This window comes from Natrix helvetica (assembly GCF_964273705.1).
Source record: "Natrix helvetica genome assembly, chromosome: 1".
Lineage (NCBI taxonomy): Eukaryota > Metazoa > Chordata > Lepidosauria > Squamata > Natricidae > Natrix > Natrix helvetica.
This window is the reverse complement of record NC_138548.1, coordinates 3,882,896-3,901,057: the sequence shown is the minus strand read 5'-3', so window position 1 is coordinate 3,901,057 and position 18,162 is coordinate 3,882,896. Positions and strand designations below refer to the sequence as shown.

General features: G+C 44.8%; 1 protein-coding gene across 1 annotated transcript; it reads left to right on the top strand.

Annotated features, from left to right (window-relative positions):
* Positions 1 to 303: 303 nt before the first annotated feature.
* LOC309385070 (uncharacterized protein) lies at positions 304 to 11,989 on the top strand (the record flags this gene model as incomplete). Its single annotated transcript, XM_081939144.1, has 5 exons — positions 304 to 680; positions 2,154 to 2,445; positions 5,397 to 5,615; positions 6,403 to 6,532; positions 11,862 to 11,989. The coding sequence occupies exons 1-5, from the start codon at positions 451 to 453 to the stop codon at positions 11,987 to 11,989; spliced, it is 999 nt and encodes a 332-aa protein (XP_081795270.1). The 5' UTR covers positions 304 to 450.
* Positions 11,990 to 18,162: the final 6,173 nt, after the last annotated feature.

Here is an 18,162-nt window from a genome sequence, read left to right as displayed (position 1 = left end):
CATACATAATTTTACCCTTCTGGTGTGTTAAAAAACAACAACCTAGTGCTAAATAGGGAGGACAATTGCTTTTCCTTGCAATTATCATAAGAGCAATAATTCTTAATGTATCCCCTGTGGTTTTTTACCCACACAAACCTTCAAAGATAAAACCTGCTTTAAACAATATGCTCTTAGTTCTTAAAGTGGGAGCAGGACAGGTAATATTAGCATGTCTTGCAAACAGCTAATTCCTGGGTTTGGTCAGACTCAGCTAGCCTCAGTTTTCTCGTTGGTCGCAGCCCAAACAGAGATAAGAGGAAAAATGGTTGATATAAATTTGTCCTGAGGCCACCCAGGTGGCATAGCCAGCATCCATTGTGCTAAAGCTTTTGTAAGATTTTCAGTGCTATCTGCAATTCAGTTTCTGCACAAACCTGGATTTCTGATCTAGGAGGGAAAGTGACAATAATGACTGGGCTTCTTCTCTTGCTGATGCTCTTCTGGATCCTGGTCCCACCTGCTGCTAAGAGGATACCGGCTGAATGTGTGCTGACAACCCCTTTCCAGATACAGGAAAAATTGAACTATTACAGGTCTGGTGAACTCATTATTGGTGGGAATTTTCTTCTGACAACCATGATTTCATCCAACATCCCAGACTTTCAAAAAAGGCCAACTTTGCTTCATCTTCAACTTGTGTAAGTTTTTTTTTTATCTGGAGAGGAAATATATAAATAACTCTTTACTTTGTTTTGGACTCAGGGCCTACTTTCAGAAATCCTTGTTCTGGGGATGTTTCTAATGTCCTCCATGAATATCCTTAAGACCCTCCATCGCTGGAGGGGTTTAAGGAGAGACTGGACAGCCACTTGTCTGGAATGGTGTAGGATCTCTTGTTTGTGCAGTGGGTTGGGCTAGAAGACCTCCAAGGCTCCCTCCCAACTCAGTTAGCAGAATAACAGAATAACAGAGTTGGAAGGGATCTTGGAGGTCTTCTAGTCCAACCCCCTACCCAGGCAGAAAGCCCTATACCATTTCAGACTAATGGTTGTCCAATCTCTTCTTAAAACCTCCCTGTATTGGAGTCCCTACAACTTCTGGAGGAAAGTCATTTCAATGCTTAATTGTTCTAACTGTCAGGAAATTCCTCCTGGATTAGTTTCTGTCCATTGCTTTTTCTCCTGCATTTATTCTATCCTAGCATACTTCAAATCTTTGTGATTTTCTCCATAGCCTGCCAAGTTCATAAAATAGGGGATAATTCTCAATCTTTCCAGAACTCTACAATAGAACAGTGATAAATCAGCTAAAAAGTGAGGCAGGACAACACCTTAGAAATTATGTTGGTTTCCTTAAAAAATTGACTTACAATATTACTTTAAAAATAATAATTATAATAATAGATTAAAAATCCACTGGAAAAGTGAAATGAAAGCTCAATTCTTTTCCAATGTGAAAAAAGGACAACACTCAGTTTTTGGAATCAGCTCATGAATAATGGCTTTCAGGGAATGTATGCTGCAACTCCAGTTTGTGCTCAGCATTGGTTTGGATGTTCAACAATTGGGAAGGATTACTCAGAATAGAACCGGAAAGGACCTTGAAGGTCTTCTAGTCCAGCCCCCTGCACAAGCAGGACCCTACCCCATTTCAGACATGTGGCTGTCCAGTCTCCTCTTAAAAACCTCCAGTGATGGAGCACCCACAACGTCTGAAGGCAACTTCCGTTCCACTGGTTAATAGTCCTCACTGTTAGAAAGTATCTCCTTAATTCCAGGTTGCTTCTCTCCTTGATTAGTTCCCATCCATTGTTTCTTGTCTTACCTTTTGGAGCTTTGGAAAATAAATTGAGCCTCTCCTCTTTGTGACAGCCCCTCAAATCCTGGAATACTACTATCATGGCACCCCTAGTCCTTCTTGCCGACACAGAGGCAAAATAAAGAAGTGAGGAATGACACAGGGGTATAAAATGGTCTGGGATATAGACTGGTTTCTTTTTTGAGTTTTCACAAAACCATCCAAGTTCAATCAAGGACCTTTGTGTAAAAATCAGGCAAGTTCAGTCAATTGAAGGCTTCCTGCTCCATAGTACATTCAAAAGGCAACCTCTGCTAGTAAACACACTTCCCTGTAATGCTTTCTCTCGTGGGTATTTTTCTTCCCTACTGTAGATTTATAGCCAAGAACTATCAGCACTTCATGGCCTTAGTCTTTGCAGTCTCCGAGATCAACAAGGATTTGGTTCTGCTGCCCAACATCACCCTTGGCTTCAATATCTACAGCAATTTCCAGATTGAGATGTCAATTTCCTCAACCAGCCTCTCCCTGCTCTCCACTCGAAGGAAAATGATTCCAGGTTTCAAATGTGACAGGCAGGACCCTCTGCTCTCTGTCGTTGGAGGTCTCAACTCCAAATCCTCAAGGCTGATGGCCTCCATCTTCAGCATCTTCAAAGTCCCAAAGGTAAGGAGGCTCCATTGGATGCAATTTAGTGTAGACAAACAACAGAAACAGACACAGAAGCCAACAATAAAAACAAAAGCATTGGGGTGGATATTTGAAGAGTACGTGACTCAGACAAATCTACACCATAGTTGAATTCATTTTTGTACTTTATTTGTCAAGACATATTTTTATTTAACCCCAAAAGGTACTGATATGTTTTTGAAATGCTGCACTTGACAACAGGAATTCTTTCCTAAATTATTCTTCATAAAAGTGAAACTTTTTAAATGAATTTGATTCAGCCAGATTGATTTGAGTCAATTTGAATGCATTTGTTCCCTAGACTTCTGTCATGTCACAACTAGACAAAATATGTAACTTGTGGTTCTTCCTTAGAAAGGAACAACCTAAAACTCACAAAGTCATTGAACCTGACTCATGGGGCAAGACAGGACACAGTGATTTCCCCTTAAATCTCCCTAAACACTTTCAGCTTGGTGTTGACTTTAAGTTCTCACATGAAGACAGCACAGTTCATCCTTCCTTCTTCCGGATTAACCCCAGTGAATTTCCTCAGTATGTGGGCTTAGTCCAGCTGCTCCTGCATTTCCAGTGGAACTGGGTTGGGCTTCTGGCCCCTGAAGATGACCAGGGAGAACATTTCATCTCGTCTCTGGTGCCAATGCTCAAGGAGAAGGAGATCTGCCTGGCCTTCACTGAAAAGTTGAAATCCAACATCTTTGCTACTACACAGTCAAAATTGCTTCATGTCTTCAAGACTTGGTCTAAAGCTGAAGTGATTATTCTGTTTGGAGATTCCAGTAGCAGTGCAAACGTGCAGGTGGCTGTGTATGGCCATGAAGTAATGAGAAACACACCATTTCAGAAAGTTTGGATCCTGACTTCCCATTGGAAACTGAATGTGGTGGGATCTAAAAACATATTGCAACTTCTAAAGCCCTTCCATGGGGCTTTGCATTTTAGGCATCACACTGGAGATGTCTCCGAATTCAGCCACTTCCTCCTGTCTTTAGACCCTTTGAACCCACGAGGGGATCTTTTCCTGTCTCCATGGTGGGAAAGGCTCTTTGGCTGCATGATTCACAAACCAGGAGAGAGCCCTAAAAGGGGGAAAAAAACATGCTCGGGAAAGGAGAATTTAGAGAATGTGCCGGCTTACATCTTTGAGACCAGCATGACAGGTGAAAGTTATAATATCTATAATGCCATTTATGCTGTGGCGCATGCGTTGCATGCAAGATATGGATCAGTAACCCAACAAATTGTGAATAAGTTTGGAAAGAAGATCTCAAATCTCCAGTCTTGGCAGGTAATTTCTATGGCTTTTATCCAGTCCCCAGGCCCTTCCTATATGGATTTCTTGAATTACTGATTAAATATCTGTACTATGAGAAGTTATTATGAGAAGGCAGATTGCCTATAACAGCTTTTAAAGGTCTCTCCCTAACCAGCAGAGCAACTGGTGGCCATCAGCCCAGAAGCTATTTTGCAGCATCTTTAGGGCTGCCACAATGAGGCCGGTTGCTGCTGTTGTGTTGTGAGGGGGGAGATAGAAAGCTGTGGGATGTGTAGCCAAAACAGCATTCTTTCCCGTGGGAGCCAAGGATCTTCTCACCAGGTGCTGGAAATGCCTGGATTAAAGCCAGCTGGAGTTTGGACTGTAATCTGAACTACGTGATGGACGTGTGACCTGGGGGCAAGAACTTTGGGGTTTGATTTGAGTGGGGAAAACTTCAGGCCCTTCAGAGTCAAGTTTTCACCAGCTGTGCCAATATCACATTCCTAATAAAGTCTTACTTTGAGGAAACTCCAATCCTCAGAGTTTTGATTACATTGGGTCTGTTACTTGGAACTTGGAACCCTGACAGTGGCTATAAAACTGAGTGGAGAGGCAGCTAAGGGTTAGGTGTTGTGGTTGGTGCATGACTGTCTGGGGAAATAAAGCAGCTTGAATCAGGTAGAGAAACTGTTCTTCAGCAGTAAGACTCACAAAAAGCAATAGTTGTAGGAATAGTGAAAGAGTTATAGCTGAAGTGGGAAAGAATGGAGTAGTGGGCAGTGAGTATTCTCCCTTGAGTGCTTGTATGGATGCCAAGGGACTTGCGTGGTTGCGTTGGCTCTTTTGGATTTTGGAGCCCACTCACTTAGGTATATTTAACAGAACCCCTGACAAAATGGTGGCAGAAGTGGTATATCCAGAAAATGTCAGCATATCCAAATAGGGCATCCAAAAAAGTTTGGATATACAAAAAGAAAGAAATTGCATAAAACCACATTTGTTCAGTTTGCCATTTGTAGTGCTTCTCTTTTGATTGTGTGAAAACAACTTCAATACACACGGGGAGAATTGAACAGGTCCACTGGGGTTCCTGGTCTGAAATTCATCAGACGTTTGTCAGACAAAGGCTAAACATTGGACATTGAACCTCTATGGGCAGAGAAGTGACAAATCAAGGCAGGCACTTCCTTTCACGTGCCCTCCCCCCCTCCCCCGTCACACACTCCGGTCAGACCTGATTGTCAGATAGGGAAAGTCAGTCAAATTGGAACAGTTCCAATTCTATCACTGTTCTGATAGAAATTATTTAATCATTTCCCAAGTCCTTGGTCCAAAGTAAACATTTAAAAATGTACATAGCCAATTATCCCAGGAATAAAACCATACAATGAATTTTGTAGCATGCATTTCAATTTTCATGTTTAGGTTTCAGTAAAAGTGGACTTGAAGAAACCATCATACAAATGACCAGTGTACAGGGACAATTTTGTACTGTTAAGGAAAGAGTCAAATATTTGTTGTTAGTCCTGATTACTCAGATCTCCACCAAGGCAACTCTTGCTTCTTAGACATACACATATCTCCTAATATGTTGGCCAGCACAGAATGACAGAAGCCAGGATGTCCTTCAGGAAAGTATTCCAATTTCTGAAGGTCTCTTTTCTTTCAGATTCTTTACTACTTGAGGAAGGTCCAATTCAACAACAGTGCTGGAGATGAAGTCTCGTTCTCAGAAAATGGATTGGGATCAGCTCAATATGATCTTCTCAACTGGATTCTCTGCCCCAATCAATCTTTTTTCCCCATAAAAGTTGGGGAAATCAATCCCAGGGCTCCCTCAGGCCAGGATTTCACCATTAACAAAGATGCAATCATCTGGGCCACAAAGGTGAGCTGGAAGCAGTGGTGAAATTCATTTTTTTATACCTTTGGTTCTGTGAGCATGGCTTGGTGGGCGTGGCAGGGGAAGGATATTGCAAAATCTCCATTCCCACCCCATTCCAGGGGAAGGATACTGTAAAATCCCCATTCCCTCCCCACTCTGGGGCCAGCCAGAGGTGGAATTTGCCGGTTCTCCAAACTACTCAAAATTTCCGCTATCGGTTCTCCAAAACCTGTCAGAACCTGCTGAATTTCACCCCTGACTGTAAGGAGATATAATTTCATGGAAAGATTCATTCTCTCCTGGGGATGCAGAACATCCTATCAACTGGACAACAGGTCTATTGACTCAGGAAATAATGATGGCTATTGGGTGAATAAAAACTGCTTTGCATGTAACATATTTGAATTCTGACTTATATCAATGCACAAACGTTTCAGATTTGGAAGAATTTATGCTTGAAGCTCAAAATGTAATCAGAGACAGAAACAGTGATTTCTAGGGACTGTTCCTGTTGAAACAGATCCTCAAAATTCTTTGTCTTAGCTGTAGCTGAAGCGTTACAAGCTTTCCTTTGTATGTGGAGGTCCCAGTTCCAATTGCCATCATCCATTTGTGGATTAGGAGTGGCACTGGCCATAGTCCTGCATGAGCTGTTCTTGGCTTCTGGTAGACCCTGGTGAACTGTCTTCTTTTGAAGACATTCTGAATATGGAAATAGGATTGTGGAGAGCAATAAATAAACCCTTTCAAATCGCTTAGTCATCTTAAGAATTTCTGCTTTCTCTTTCAGAAGGTGCCCTTTGCCAGGTGTGGCAGGAAGAGGTGTCAGGCAGGAGAGATGAGAAAAGTTCCAGAAGGAGAGCAGGTTTGCTGCTACCAATGTAACCCTTGTCCAGAAGGGACAATTTCTAATCAGACAGGTAAAGCAGACCTTAAATGTGCATCTTTCAGAACTAAGCAATCCATTCAATAGATCAAAATATTTATTGCTTTTCTTGTCATTTTGGTAAGATTGACATGGTTCAAAGTATTCATATTTTTGAGCAGAACCTATCAGTTTATTTATCTAAACTCTCCTCTCCCTTTCCCCAGGTCACTTTCTCATCTCTCATCAATTTAGAATAGAATAGGATAACATAATTGGAAGGGACATTGGAGGTCTTCTAGTCCAACCCCCTGCTTAAGCAGTATACCATAATCCACTTCAGACAAATGCTTATCCAACATCTTCTTAAAGACTTCCAGTGTTGGGGCATTCACAACTTCTGGAGGCAAGCTGTTCCACTGATTAATTGTTCTAACTGTCAGGAAATTTCTCCTTAGTTCTAAGTTGCTTCTCTCCTTGATTAGTTTCCACCCGTTGCTTCTTGTTCTACCCTCAGGTGCCTTGGAGAATAGCTTGACTCCCTCTTCTTTGTGGCAGCCCCTGAGATATTGGAAGACTGCTACCATGTCTCCCCTAGTCCTTGTTTCAATCAAAGTAGACATACCCAATTCCAGCAACCATTCTTCCTATGCTTTAGCCTCCTTTCCCCTAATCATCTTTTTTGCTCTTCTCTGCACTCTTTCCAGAGTCTCAACTAGAATTCAATGCAGGGTAATTTGAGGGCAGAATTCATTGGTTCCCTACTAGTCTGTTTGTTGTCAAATCAAATTGGGGAAACAAATTAACAGTCTTTTCCCAAAGAAGTGAAGTTTGTGCTTCAAGCTTTTCAGATGTGTTTCTTTTGTCTTCCGAGAAAATTATTATTTTCCAGGAAATTATTAGACTTATCTGAGAAAGAAGATCTGTCTGTCTAAATCTCCTAGGGTCATCAACAACTGGCCACGGCCAACTCACCATGGCCAACTCATCACAGGACAACTCACAGTGAGATGAGAAATATCAAAGAAATAGTGAAATAGAATAATTAAAGAAAGGATGCCAAAGGAGGGACAAAATGAAATGTGAATGGCAAAAATTAAAATATTTTTTTAATTATTTAAAATAATTAAATTGAATTGTTGAATGGTGAGCTGTCCATGGCAAGTTGTCCCACAGAAAGTTGGCTGTGGGTGAGTTGTCCCATTCCAATCTCTTAACTCTTCCCTACAAAAAATAAATAAATAAATAAATAAAATAAAAAAGACTGGAAGTGAAGTACAAAGCAGAGAAATTGACCCAGAGATAATCAAAATATAATGTACAAACAAACGAAGTACTCATCATTAATTGGTTCCAGGAGGCGTGATGAGTACTAAAAATGATGAGTACCAAACCAATGTTTTTTTCCATTAGGAATGATAATAATAATAATAATAATAAATATTTATTTCTTAGCCGCACCCTCTCCCGAAGGACTCGGGGCGGCGTACAATGAAACATATGAAATAAATATGTGGACAAAACAAACATATAGCAGAGACATATACCGAGACATACACAAGGAGGAGGTCGGCTGATAAATAAAACAATTAAAATACAGTATTTAAAAACCCCTAGATAAGTAAATATAATTAAAATACCCAGTAAAAACCCGTCAGGAGCGATATGGTTAGATCAAAGTTGAGCCAGGCCAGCTGCTTGGAATAGGTGGGTCTTAAGCTTAATACGAAAGGAGCGGAGGTCAGAGGTATTCCTAATATCCGGAGGGAGGTCATTCCACAGGGCTGGGCCCGCCACAGAGAAGGCTCTACTCCTAGGCGCCGCCCCCCGACACTGTCTAGTGGACGGCACCTGGAGGAGGCCCTCTCTGTGCGAGCGGAGTGGTCGCAGGGATGTATGGGGCAGAATACGATCCCGCAAGTAACTAGGTCCTGAGCCATGGAGCGCTTTAAAGATTATTATCAAAACCTTGAAACGCACCCGATAGACCACAGGAAGCCAGTGCAGCTCGCGCAGGAACGGTGTCACATGGGAGTACCTAGTACTCCCCATAATTACCCGCGCGGCTGCGTTCTGGACCAACTGTAGCCTCCGGGTGCATTTCAAGGGAAGCCCCATGTAGAGAGCGCTACAGTAGTCCAAGCGGGACGTCACCAGCGCATGAGTGACTGTGCGTAAAGCGTCCCGGTCCAGTAGGGGGCGCAATTGGCGCACCAGGCGAACCTGGTGGAACGCCCCCCTTGCCACGGCTGTCACATGGTCATCCATGGACAGCCGGGCATCCAGGAGGACGCCCAAATTGCGCGCCCGCTCCACGGGGGCAAGTTGAATGCCCCCAATGGCCAATGATGGAATTAATTGGCTGAACCGGGGAGCTGGTACCCACAGCCACTCCGTCTTGGAGGGGTTGAGCTTGAGTCGGTTGTCATCCATCCAGATCCGTATGGCTTCCACACACCGGGACATCACTTCGATGGCCTCGTTGGGGTGGTTCGGGGTGGAAAAGTACAGCTGAGTATCATCAGCGTACAGATGGTATCCCACCCCGAAACCACGGATGATCTCACCCAGCGGCTTCATATATGTGTTGAACAGGAGTGGCGAGAGGACCGACCCCTGTGGCACCCCACAAGTAAGGGGGCGTAGGGTCGACCTCTCTTCTCCTGCCAACACACGCTGCGTCCGGTCAGAAAGGTAGGAGCCGAACCACCGCAAAACGGTGCCCCGGACCCCCAACCCCTCCAGCCGGCGCAGCAGGATACCATGGTCGATGGTATCAAAAGCCGCCGAGAGGTCTAATAGGACCAGGATAGAGGAACAACCTCTATCTCTGGCCCTCCAGAGATCATCCACCAACGCGACCAAGGCCGTCTCCGTGCTGTGACCGGGTGGAAGCCGGTCTGGCGCGGGTCTAGATAATCATTTTCCTCCAGATGTCGTGGAAACTGGTAGGCCACCACACTCTCTACAACCTTCGCCAAAAAGGGAAGGTTGGAGACAGGACGATAATTGGCCAGCTCCAAAGGGTCCAGGGAAGGCTTCTTGAGCAAGGGTCTCACCACCGCCTCTTTCAAGGCGGCCGGGAGAGACCCCTCGCTCAGCGAAGCATTCACTAGGCCCAGGAGCCAGTCTCGTGTAACCTCCCAGGATGCCAGTACAAGCCAGGAGGGGCACGGGTCCAATAAACATGTGGTGGGTCGCAGTCGTCCACGCAATCTGTCCAAATCCTCGATGGCAACCAAGTCAAACTCCTCCCAGATCGATACCTCAAGACTCGCCATGGACGTCTCCATTGGATCACTGACAGGAACCCAATCTTTCCGGATTTGAGCGATTTTATCCTGCAGATATTTACCAAATTCCTCTGCCCTGCCCTGTAGGGGGGCCTCCCGCGGCCTCTGAAACAAGAGGGAGGGGGACACCTGAAACAGGGTGGCAGGGCGGTTTTCCGCGGATGCAATGAGAGTGGCACAATATTGGCGTTTGGCCACTCTCAATGCCACAAGGTACGTCCTTAAATGGGCTCGTGCCTGTGTTCGATCAAATTCGGAGCGAGAGGATCTCCAACGACTCTCTAGACGTCTCTTGCGGCACTTCATCACCCTTAGCTCCTCGGTAAACCAAGGGGCTAGGGTGGATCGTTGCCGCCGGAGAGGCCGCAAAGGCGCCACCCGGTTCAAGGCCCCGGCAGTTGCATTATTCCACGCAACTACCAGGTCCTCTACCCGGGGGCGGGTCAAGGTTACAGGAGGTGGCCCAAGCTCCGTCTGGAACCTATCAGGTTCCATCAGGCGCCTGGGGCGGAACCATCTGGAACTTTCCGGTTCCGCCTCCCTGCAGCGAGAGGTAGCACCAGGGAAGTCAAGATGAAGGAGTGAGTGATCTGACCATGACAGGCCCAACTGTCTCCCAGGCCCCCATTTCACAACAAGGGATTCACATCCGGACGTCTGTGGCACAGTAGACTCCCTCGGCTCTAAGTCCTCCCGAATAATTGCTGCCACCCCACCTCCCCTTCCCTGGGCCCGGGGCTGGTGAAATGCTCGGTAGCCTGGTGGGCACATTTCGACGAGGGGAAGACCTCCCTCGTGGCCCAACCAGGTCTCCGTTATTCCCGCGAGGTCCGGCTCCCCCTCTAAAATTAGATCGTGAATGAGGGGGGCCTTGTTAACAACGGACCTCGCATTGCATAACAACAGCCTCAGGCCTTGGGTCTGTAACTCTTGACCACCTAGAACGCGGGGGTTGGTACAAGCGACCGGGTGTAACCAGCAACCACGGTCTCCCAACCGACTGTAAGTTCTTAAGCTGTCCTCGTATCTGCCCCTCCCTGCGACCGTTGGGATTAAAGAGCCCTGTATAGGAATGGTGTCCTCCCCCTCCTCCTCCCTTCCGCCCCTTCTGCTCGTGACCACACCTGGAGGCCCGGCTCTCACATCGCTCCTGGTCTGACCCACCCACCCCCCCTCCCTGGAACCCCCTAAAAACAATGTAAAACATTTGACTAAAAATCCCCTCAGCTTCCGTTTCTTCCACCTCTCGGGGTTCACAAACCCGTCATCAAGGCAGGCCCTTGTAAGAGCCAAGGGCCATACCTGCGAGAGAGGGGCCTCCCGCAGGCGGAGCAGGTCTAACCTTGAATAAATTGATAGAATATTAAAGCCCAATTGGGTAAGGGTGCGGGTAGTAAAAGTCAATAGCCGGAGGACTAAGGTCTTAATGGGATACTAAAGCTGGAGGCTTTAGTATCCAGATAGTACTTGGAAAGAGGGTGGGGGGGAAATGTTCAAATATTCCCAAAGTGGAGCAAGGCAGAGATGTCATAAAAAATGGGAAACAGTCTAAGGTGGTTGAGGATAGATATAATTTCAGATGTGGGATCCTTAGTGGGGGGGGGGGCATTCTGAGCCCAGCTGTTTTTAATCTAGGCAATCAGTCAGGCCCATCCATAGCCCTGAAACGGGCCTCCAGTGGCCTCTGAAGTTCTAGGCCATCCCCAGCCATTATTTTAGTTCCTCTCCTCACTTCTGGTTCCCCAACACATTCATCTTGGTCCCCATCCGGCGCCTCAGTAATCATTGCAATTTGGGTGAAGCTCTCAAAAATTATAGGAACATTCTCCAGGTTCTCCAGGTTCCTGAGAGCATGGGAGCAGCCAGGCTACAGCCAAATGTCCTAGAGGAGTCCCTGGCTGCAGCTCTTTCCACACCTCCAACGCTGCAGCCATCTCCCTTTGCCGTTCCTGACTGTCTCCCTGATCTGCTCACCTCTCCGGAGCCTCCAGTGCCTCGTTGTCTTCTCTGGAGTCGTAGGGAGAACCTTGTTCTCTTTGGTGCCATTCTCTTGCTTTTTTCCCATTTTTTTGCATTTTTTTCGCAACACAGTTCAAATTTCGCGCCTTCGCGCCGCTGCGCGCACCGCCGCCATTGCCTCCCGGCTTCCTCCTCAGCTGCTCACAGCCGCTCCGCTCCTTCCACTCTCCGTTCTTCTCCGACCAACCCTGGTGGGCTAAAACGAGCCCAAAACAAGCCAGGGTGGTCGGGCTACCCAATTCTCGGCCCTCCGATGACATGAGGGCCGGCAGCAACCTCCTACCCAGTCGGGACGCTCCATGGTAACCTTAGGAGCTTAGGAAGGCGACCGCCATGTAGTGAGCGATAAGGCAACTGAAACTGATAGGTTCACGTGTCAGCGTTCCATATATCATGCAGAATTAAATCAGAGTTGAAGACATAACTTTAATCAAAGTTCCAATTTAATAAGACAGACTTTAATAAGACAGACATGTTGGTAAATCTGTGGAAATCCCAAATCTAAAAGCTTCCAGGGAATCCACCCAGTTGAAAGTTAATGATCTTGTCCCCACACCCATAAATCCATCACATGGTCCAATCTTCTTCTTCCACACTGGCATCTCCACCTCGCTGGTTCTGGTCAGGTGTCGAGGTGCGGAGACAAAAGATGACCTTGGGCTTCTAGAAAGGAATGACAACAACCCATTCTACAATTCTACTCCTTTCTATTTCCCCTCCCAATTAGTACACTAATGAAACAGCATAATGAAATAATAGAAAGTGTGGCAGGCCAAAGATTCTAAAAGGAATATAATTGCAGGCCTGACATCAAGCTTATGTGTTGAGTACCAAACAAACAATGAGTACTGAGACAAAAGTTTTGCATCAAAATGTGTTGAGTACCAAATTTGCTGAGTTTCAAACCAGTTAAGTACCAAGGTACCACTGTAGCAGGCTCTCTGGATGACATATCTATGATTCCTTTGGGGGTTCCAGTATACATACACATAACTACTCATGGTTATGGTTTACAGTAGACAATCTCAATACAGTAATTAAGAAACTTCCTAGTCATTGGAGAGGGTATTCTTTCCCCCAAAGCAAACTGACCAAGTCAGCTCAGATTGAACAGATAGTGATCTCTAGCAAGGTCATCATTACTTTTTGATGCACCATAAAGTGCACAATGGGTCATTCCATCATTATATTTGTGGGTTGGCCACAGTAGAAAGTGGACATTCATGAATGATACTCATGGCAGATGTGCTTGAAAACCTTTAGATAACGAGTCTTGATTTCAGATGCAGCCCACTGTGATCCTTGCCCAGAAGACGAATACCCCAACAAGCATAAGGACCACTGCATTGCCAAGAAGATCCACTTCCTTGCCTATCAAGAGCCTCTGGGATACACTTTAGTATCTTTAACTCTGTCTCTCTCTATGATAACATCTGCAGTACTGGCAACTTTCCTTAAACATCGTGATACTCCAATCGTCAAGGCCAACAACCGAGATCTCACCTACATCCTCCTGGTGTCCCTCCTGCTTTGCTTCCTCTGTTCCTTCCTCTTCATTGGTCAACCTGGGAAGCTCACCTGTCTCTTCCAACAAACTACCTTTGCCATTCTCTTTTCTCTTGCAGTTTCCTCTGTGTTGGCAAAAACAGTCATGGTGGTTCTGGCCTTCATGGCCACCAAGCCAGGGAACAAAGCAAGGATATTCTTAGGAAAGCTGCTGACCAACTCCATTATCATAGCCTGTCCCCTCATTCAAGCAGTTCTTTGTGCCACATGGCTGGGAACATCTCCCCCATTTCCTAACTTGGACTTCCGCTCCTTGGTAGGAGAGGCCATCTTGGAATGTAAGGAGGGCTCAGCTTCAATGTTTTATATTGCTCTTGCCTACTTGGGTTTCCTGGCCCTCATCAGTTTCATAGTCGCCTTTGTGGCTAGAAAATTGCCCAACAGCTTCAATGAAGCAAAGTTCATTACTTTTAGCATGCTGGTCTTTTGCAGTGTTTGGATCTCCTTCCTCCCCACCTACCTGAGCACCAAAGGGAAGTCCATGGTGGCTGTGGAGATCTTCTCCATCTTGGCCTCTGGGACTGGTCTCTTGACTTGTATCTTTTTCCCCAAATGCTACATTATCCTACTGAGGCCCCATCTGAATTGCAGAGAAAATATCATAAGAAATAAAAATTTCTAATTAACGCAGGGATAGACCACATTTATATTTACTATTGCGGAATATTTTGAATTTAATAAGATTTTAGTATGTGTTTTACATGTAGTTTTACATGGAATAAGATGTATTTTTTAAAAACCTCTTTGGGCTTTGTTGCTATTATCATTAAAAAAATATTGATGATCTGTCAAGTGAGGCAGGAAAAATCCAAATATTTGAATTTTGAAAAGAGGCATGATGTACATGGGTCAGTGAGTAATTTGTGGTTGCTGTTGCACATAAATAAGGAACTGCCTTCAATTGCTCAAATGCCTGTGGTTGGGCTTGGCAGAATCGAAATGTTTCAGCTTAATAAAGTGGCTGGAATTCTGTAGTCACCTACAGTAGTTCACTTTTTCAATCAAAGACCTTAGCTATCTTGAATCTGCACTGGATTAATAGCTCTATATCCATGAGTTATTACATGGCTTTAACTTGAAGGTAAGCAAGCTGTAATTTGTTCTGAATTCACTATATCTTCTTCTTCTGCAATCAACACATCCTTAGCATCTTGTAAAACAGCAGTCTATTCTGGCAAAGGATTCGAGAAAAAGAAACTTAACAGGCTAACTGTAAGAGTCTTTGAAAACCAAATTAGGCTTAAAGTCAAGTCTTATGAGGCAAGAAAACACATGTATTCAAGGCTCCAAAAGATAAAAGTTAGCAAAAAAAGGAAGGAAGGAAGGAAGGAAGGAAGGAAGGAAGGAAGGAAGGAAGGAAGAAAGAAAGAAAGAAAGAAAGAAAGAAAGAAAGAAAGAAAGAAAGAAAGAAAGAGAAAGAAAGACAGACAGACAGACAGACAGGAATGGAGTAAAGGAAGAAAGAAAGAAAGAAATGAAAGAAAGAAAGAAAGAAAGGAAAGAAAGAAAGGAAAGAAAGAAAAGAAAGAAAGACAGACAGACAGACAGACAGACAGACAGAAAGGAATGGAGTAAAGGAAGAAAGAAAGAAATGAAAGAAAGAAAGGAAAGAAAGAAAGAAAGAAAGAAGGAAGGAAGGAAGGAAGGAAAGAAAGAAAGAAAGAAAGAAAGAAAGAAAGAAAGAAAGAAAGGCATTTGCAAACTCCAACAGCACTACAAGTTGGACAAAGCATCTCCTGGGTACTGAATCCACCAATTGTTCCAGTGGAGACCAGAAAAAAACCCAGACTGTGAATCTGCTTCTTTTAGGGAATTGCAATTCAGTTGAGAATCAATCACATTAATACATCAATCAATGACACTGACGTCATTCTGGATCAATGCTGATATTGCCTTGCCAGGCATTGCTTCAGAGGGTGTGTGTTGATGTTGAAACATATATGCAAAGACAGTAATTAAGCAAATGTGTGATTTTATTTGAGCCCAATGAAATGTATTGTCAGAGTTCCAAGTAACATATCCAACAGAATCCAGGGAAATTGGCTTCAGGGCTGACATTTATACAGAGTGATTTGATCTAGTAGTAAGTGAAGGTAATATTCACAAAATCAGCATGTAAAATAGGAAACACTTTCTCCCCCCCTGTGGATGGACACCCATCCTTTGGAAGGTTTGAGACTGAGCCTTTTCCTCCCCATCTGGATGCCAACCACTTCTAGGCAATGGAGACCTTGTCAGGATCACTTGGTTGGCCTTGTGTTGACATGCACAAGAGAGCAGCTTGCTGATATGTGACTTCTAATGGAAATGACCTAGCCCAGTGATGACATGTAGAATTTAAACAGGAGTGGAGAGAATGTCAAGCTTTCAAAGATCCCCAGAATGGTGTTTCAGGGTCAACCCATATTGTAGGACCCAATCTGGGTCAGTCACCAGGACCAGAGGTTTTGTCTTTTGAGTTTTCAGACTCATGCTGGAGCCTTCTTCAGGGAACTTCTCTCTAGCAGAGTGTGTGCTGTGCTGTCAGTGGTATTTGTATGGTATCTGTTTTATGTCACTTTTTAGATGTTTATTGGGTTGTGTTGTTGTCTGGCTATTAAGTCACTGACTGTCTCTTGTTTGTACTGCCCATCCCTTGACTTCGAAATACTTGATAGGCTGGTGGTAAATCAGCACTCCTGTTGACTGACGAGGGGCCCCTTTCCCAGGCTTCAATCACTTCTCTGGCTGTTTTTGTGCCTGCTCACCCAACAATCTTAGTAGCTGCAAAATTGAATGTGTATCCTTGTTCATTGCTGTAGGAGGCTACCAATGAGTTTGAGCTTTCTTATCTAACCACTTGCTTGCGTTCTTGCAATCTGGTGGTCAGCTTCATCTCTGCCTATCTTACATAGCCACAGGGGTAATCCATGCAGGGGATTCAGTAAATTACATTGGAAGAATCTCTCACCCCCAAGTGATCTTTACCCATAGTGGCTGAAATTATCTGGAAAGGCAAGATGTCCCCCATCTTGCCCTACACACAGAGTCGGGAACACCATGGTTGATGGTATCCCTCCCCCATCAGCTGAAAGCAGAAACATTTCTCAGATATTAACCAGTTGTTAGGCAACACTCCTGTAGAGTTTAAATTAACCTCACATGACCTCTCTATTTATTGAATTTATTTGATGTCCATCTCGCGAAAAACAACTTTTTAAGGGCTGTAGCAAAAATGAGCTAATTTCAATTGTGACCATGCAAGAATAAATAAAACAGTGTTTTCAAACAAATACCTGCATTACTGATCACACTAACTGTACAAGGCTACAACAGATTACTGTGCTAGCACTTTGCTCCTTAGCCCTCACTGAACAAACTATGGTGCAGGCCAGACTTGAGTGCAGGTGCTCCCGAAACCTGGTGACACAGAGATTAGAATGCAGTATTGCAGGCAAACTCTGCCCACAGCCTGGATGTCACGGCAGCCTCCATCAGTAACCAAGAAAGAAAACACTTAACTCCATGTTTCAGAATTAAGAGAACTTTTACTGGTTATGAAAAGATAGCAGCTAAGCAAAGCAAGATCTGAGGCAAAAGCGCGCGTAATCATAGATATCAACGTACCCCCTCCTCCTGGTAACCCCATCCCTTGTCCAATGTGAAAATCCCTCAGGTGTCATGTGGGATGCATCTTCAAAAAACATCATCAGGTTGGTATGCAGGACAGTTGGCCTTGGCGGGCTCCTCCACTATCTCCAGCATGCGCAGTAGATGGTGAGAACAAAACTCCCTCCTGTACTTAAAACTTCCCTTCCCAAATGCCATGCTCCCCCCCCCCCCCGTTTCAATGGCAGCCGAAAACAATAGCAATACAGAGGCTGACATCCGGCCCTCCTTCAGGCAAGGAAATCATCCCTGCAAGGAAACAGAATAATAAAACAAGACAACATAAGAAATGCAAAATTCATTTGTGCTCAAGGCTTATCAGGGTATGCAGCGTAGAACTTCCGCAAGAGTCTAGGAGCCCTGACGTGGGATTTATCAACCCATTCAGCATGGGAGAGGGGGAAATGCTTCCAGGAGACGAGATACTGGATTCGATTTCTGTGTTTCCTGGAGTCCAAAATTTCCTTAACCTCAAAATGTTGTTCCCCCTCAATCAGAAGAGGGGCAGGGGGTGGAGGTAGGGGCGCACGGAAAGAAGAAGTGTGTTCTGGTTTCAAGAGGTTTACATGAAATACCAGATAAATCCAGTTAAGATGCTTCGGTAACTCCAATCGAACAGAAACAGGGTTAATAATTTTCACTATAGGGAACGGACCGACGTATTTCGGCCCGAGCTCCTTTGATTTCTGGTAGTTTGGAGAAACTTGGTGGACAAAAACACTCAATCTCCCACATTGTAGTCTCTCTGCATCGCCCTTTTCTTGTCAGCCTGTTTCGTGTGTGCCCAGTGAGCAGCCTCCAACGCTTTGTGGGTCAAGGGTCAAATTTGGCTGAGCCGGTCACTCCACTCAGAGAGGGACAATATTTTCGTTTTTTCCTGAGATAATTCAGGAATCGGTACAAAGTCCTGTCCATATACAACCCTAAAAGGGGTCAAGCTGGTACTGCTGTGCACAGAGTTGTTGTACGCCACTTCAGCATGTGGTAACAGTTCAGCCCAGTTATCTTGCTGATAATTAATGAAACACCGGAGGTACTGTTCCAGAACAGAATTAGTCCGTTCGCAAGTTCCGTCAGTTTGAGGATGGTGGGTGGAGCTTAATCCCTGGGCGGAGCCAATTAACTTGAGAAATTCCTTCCAGAAGAGGTGGGGAACTGG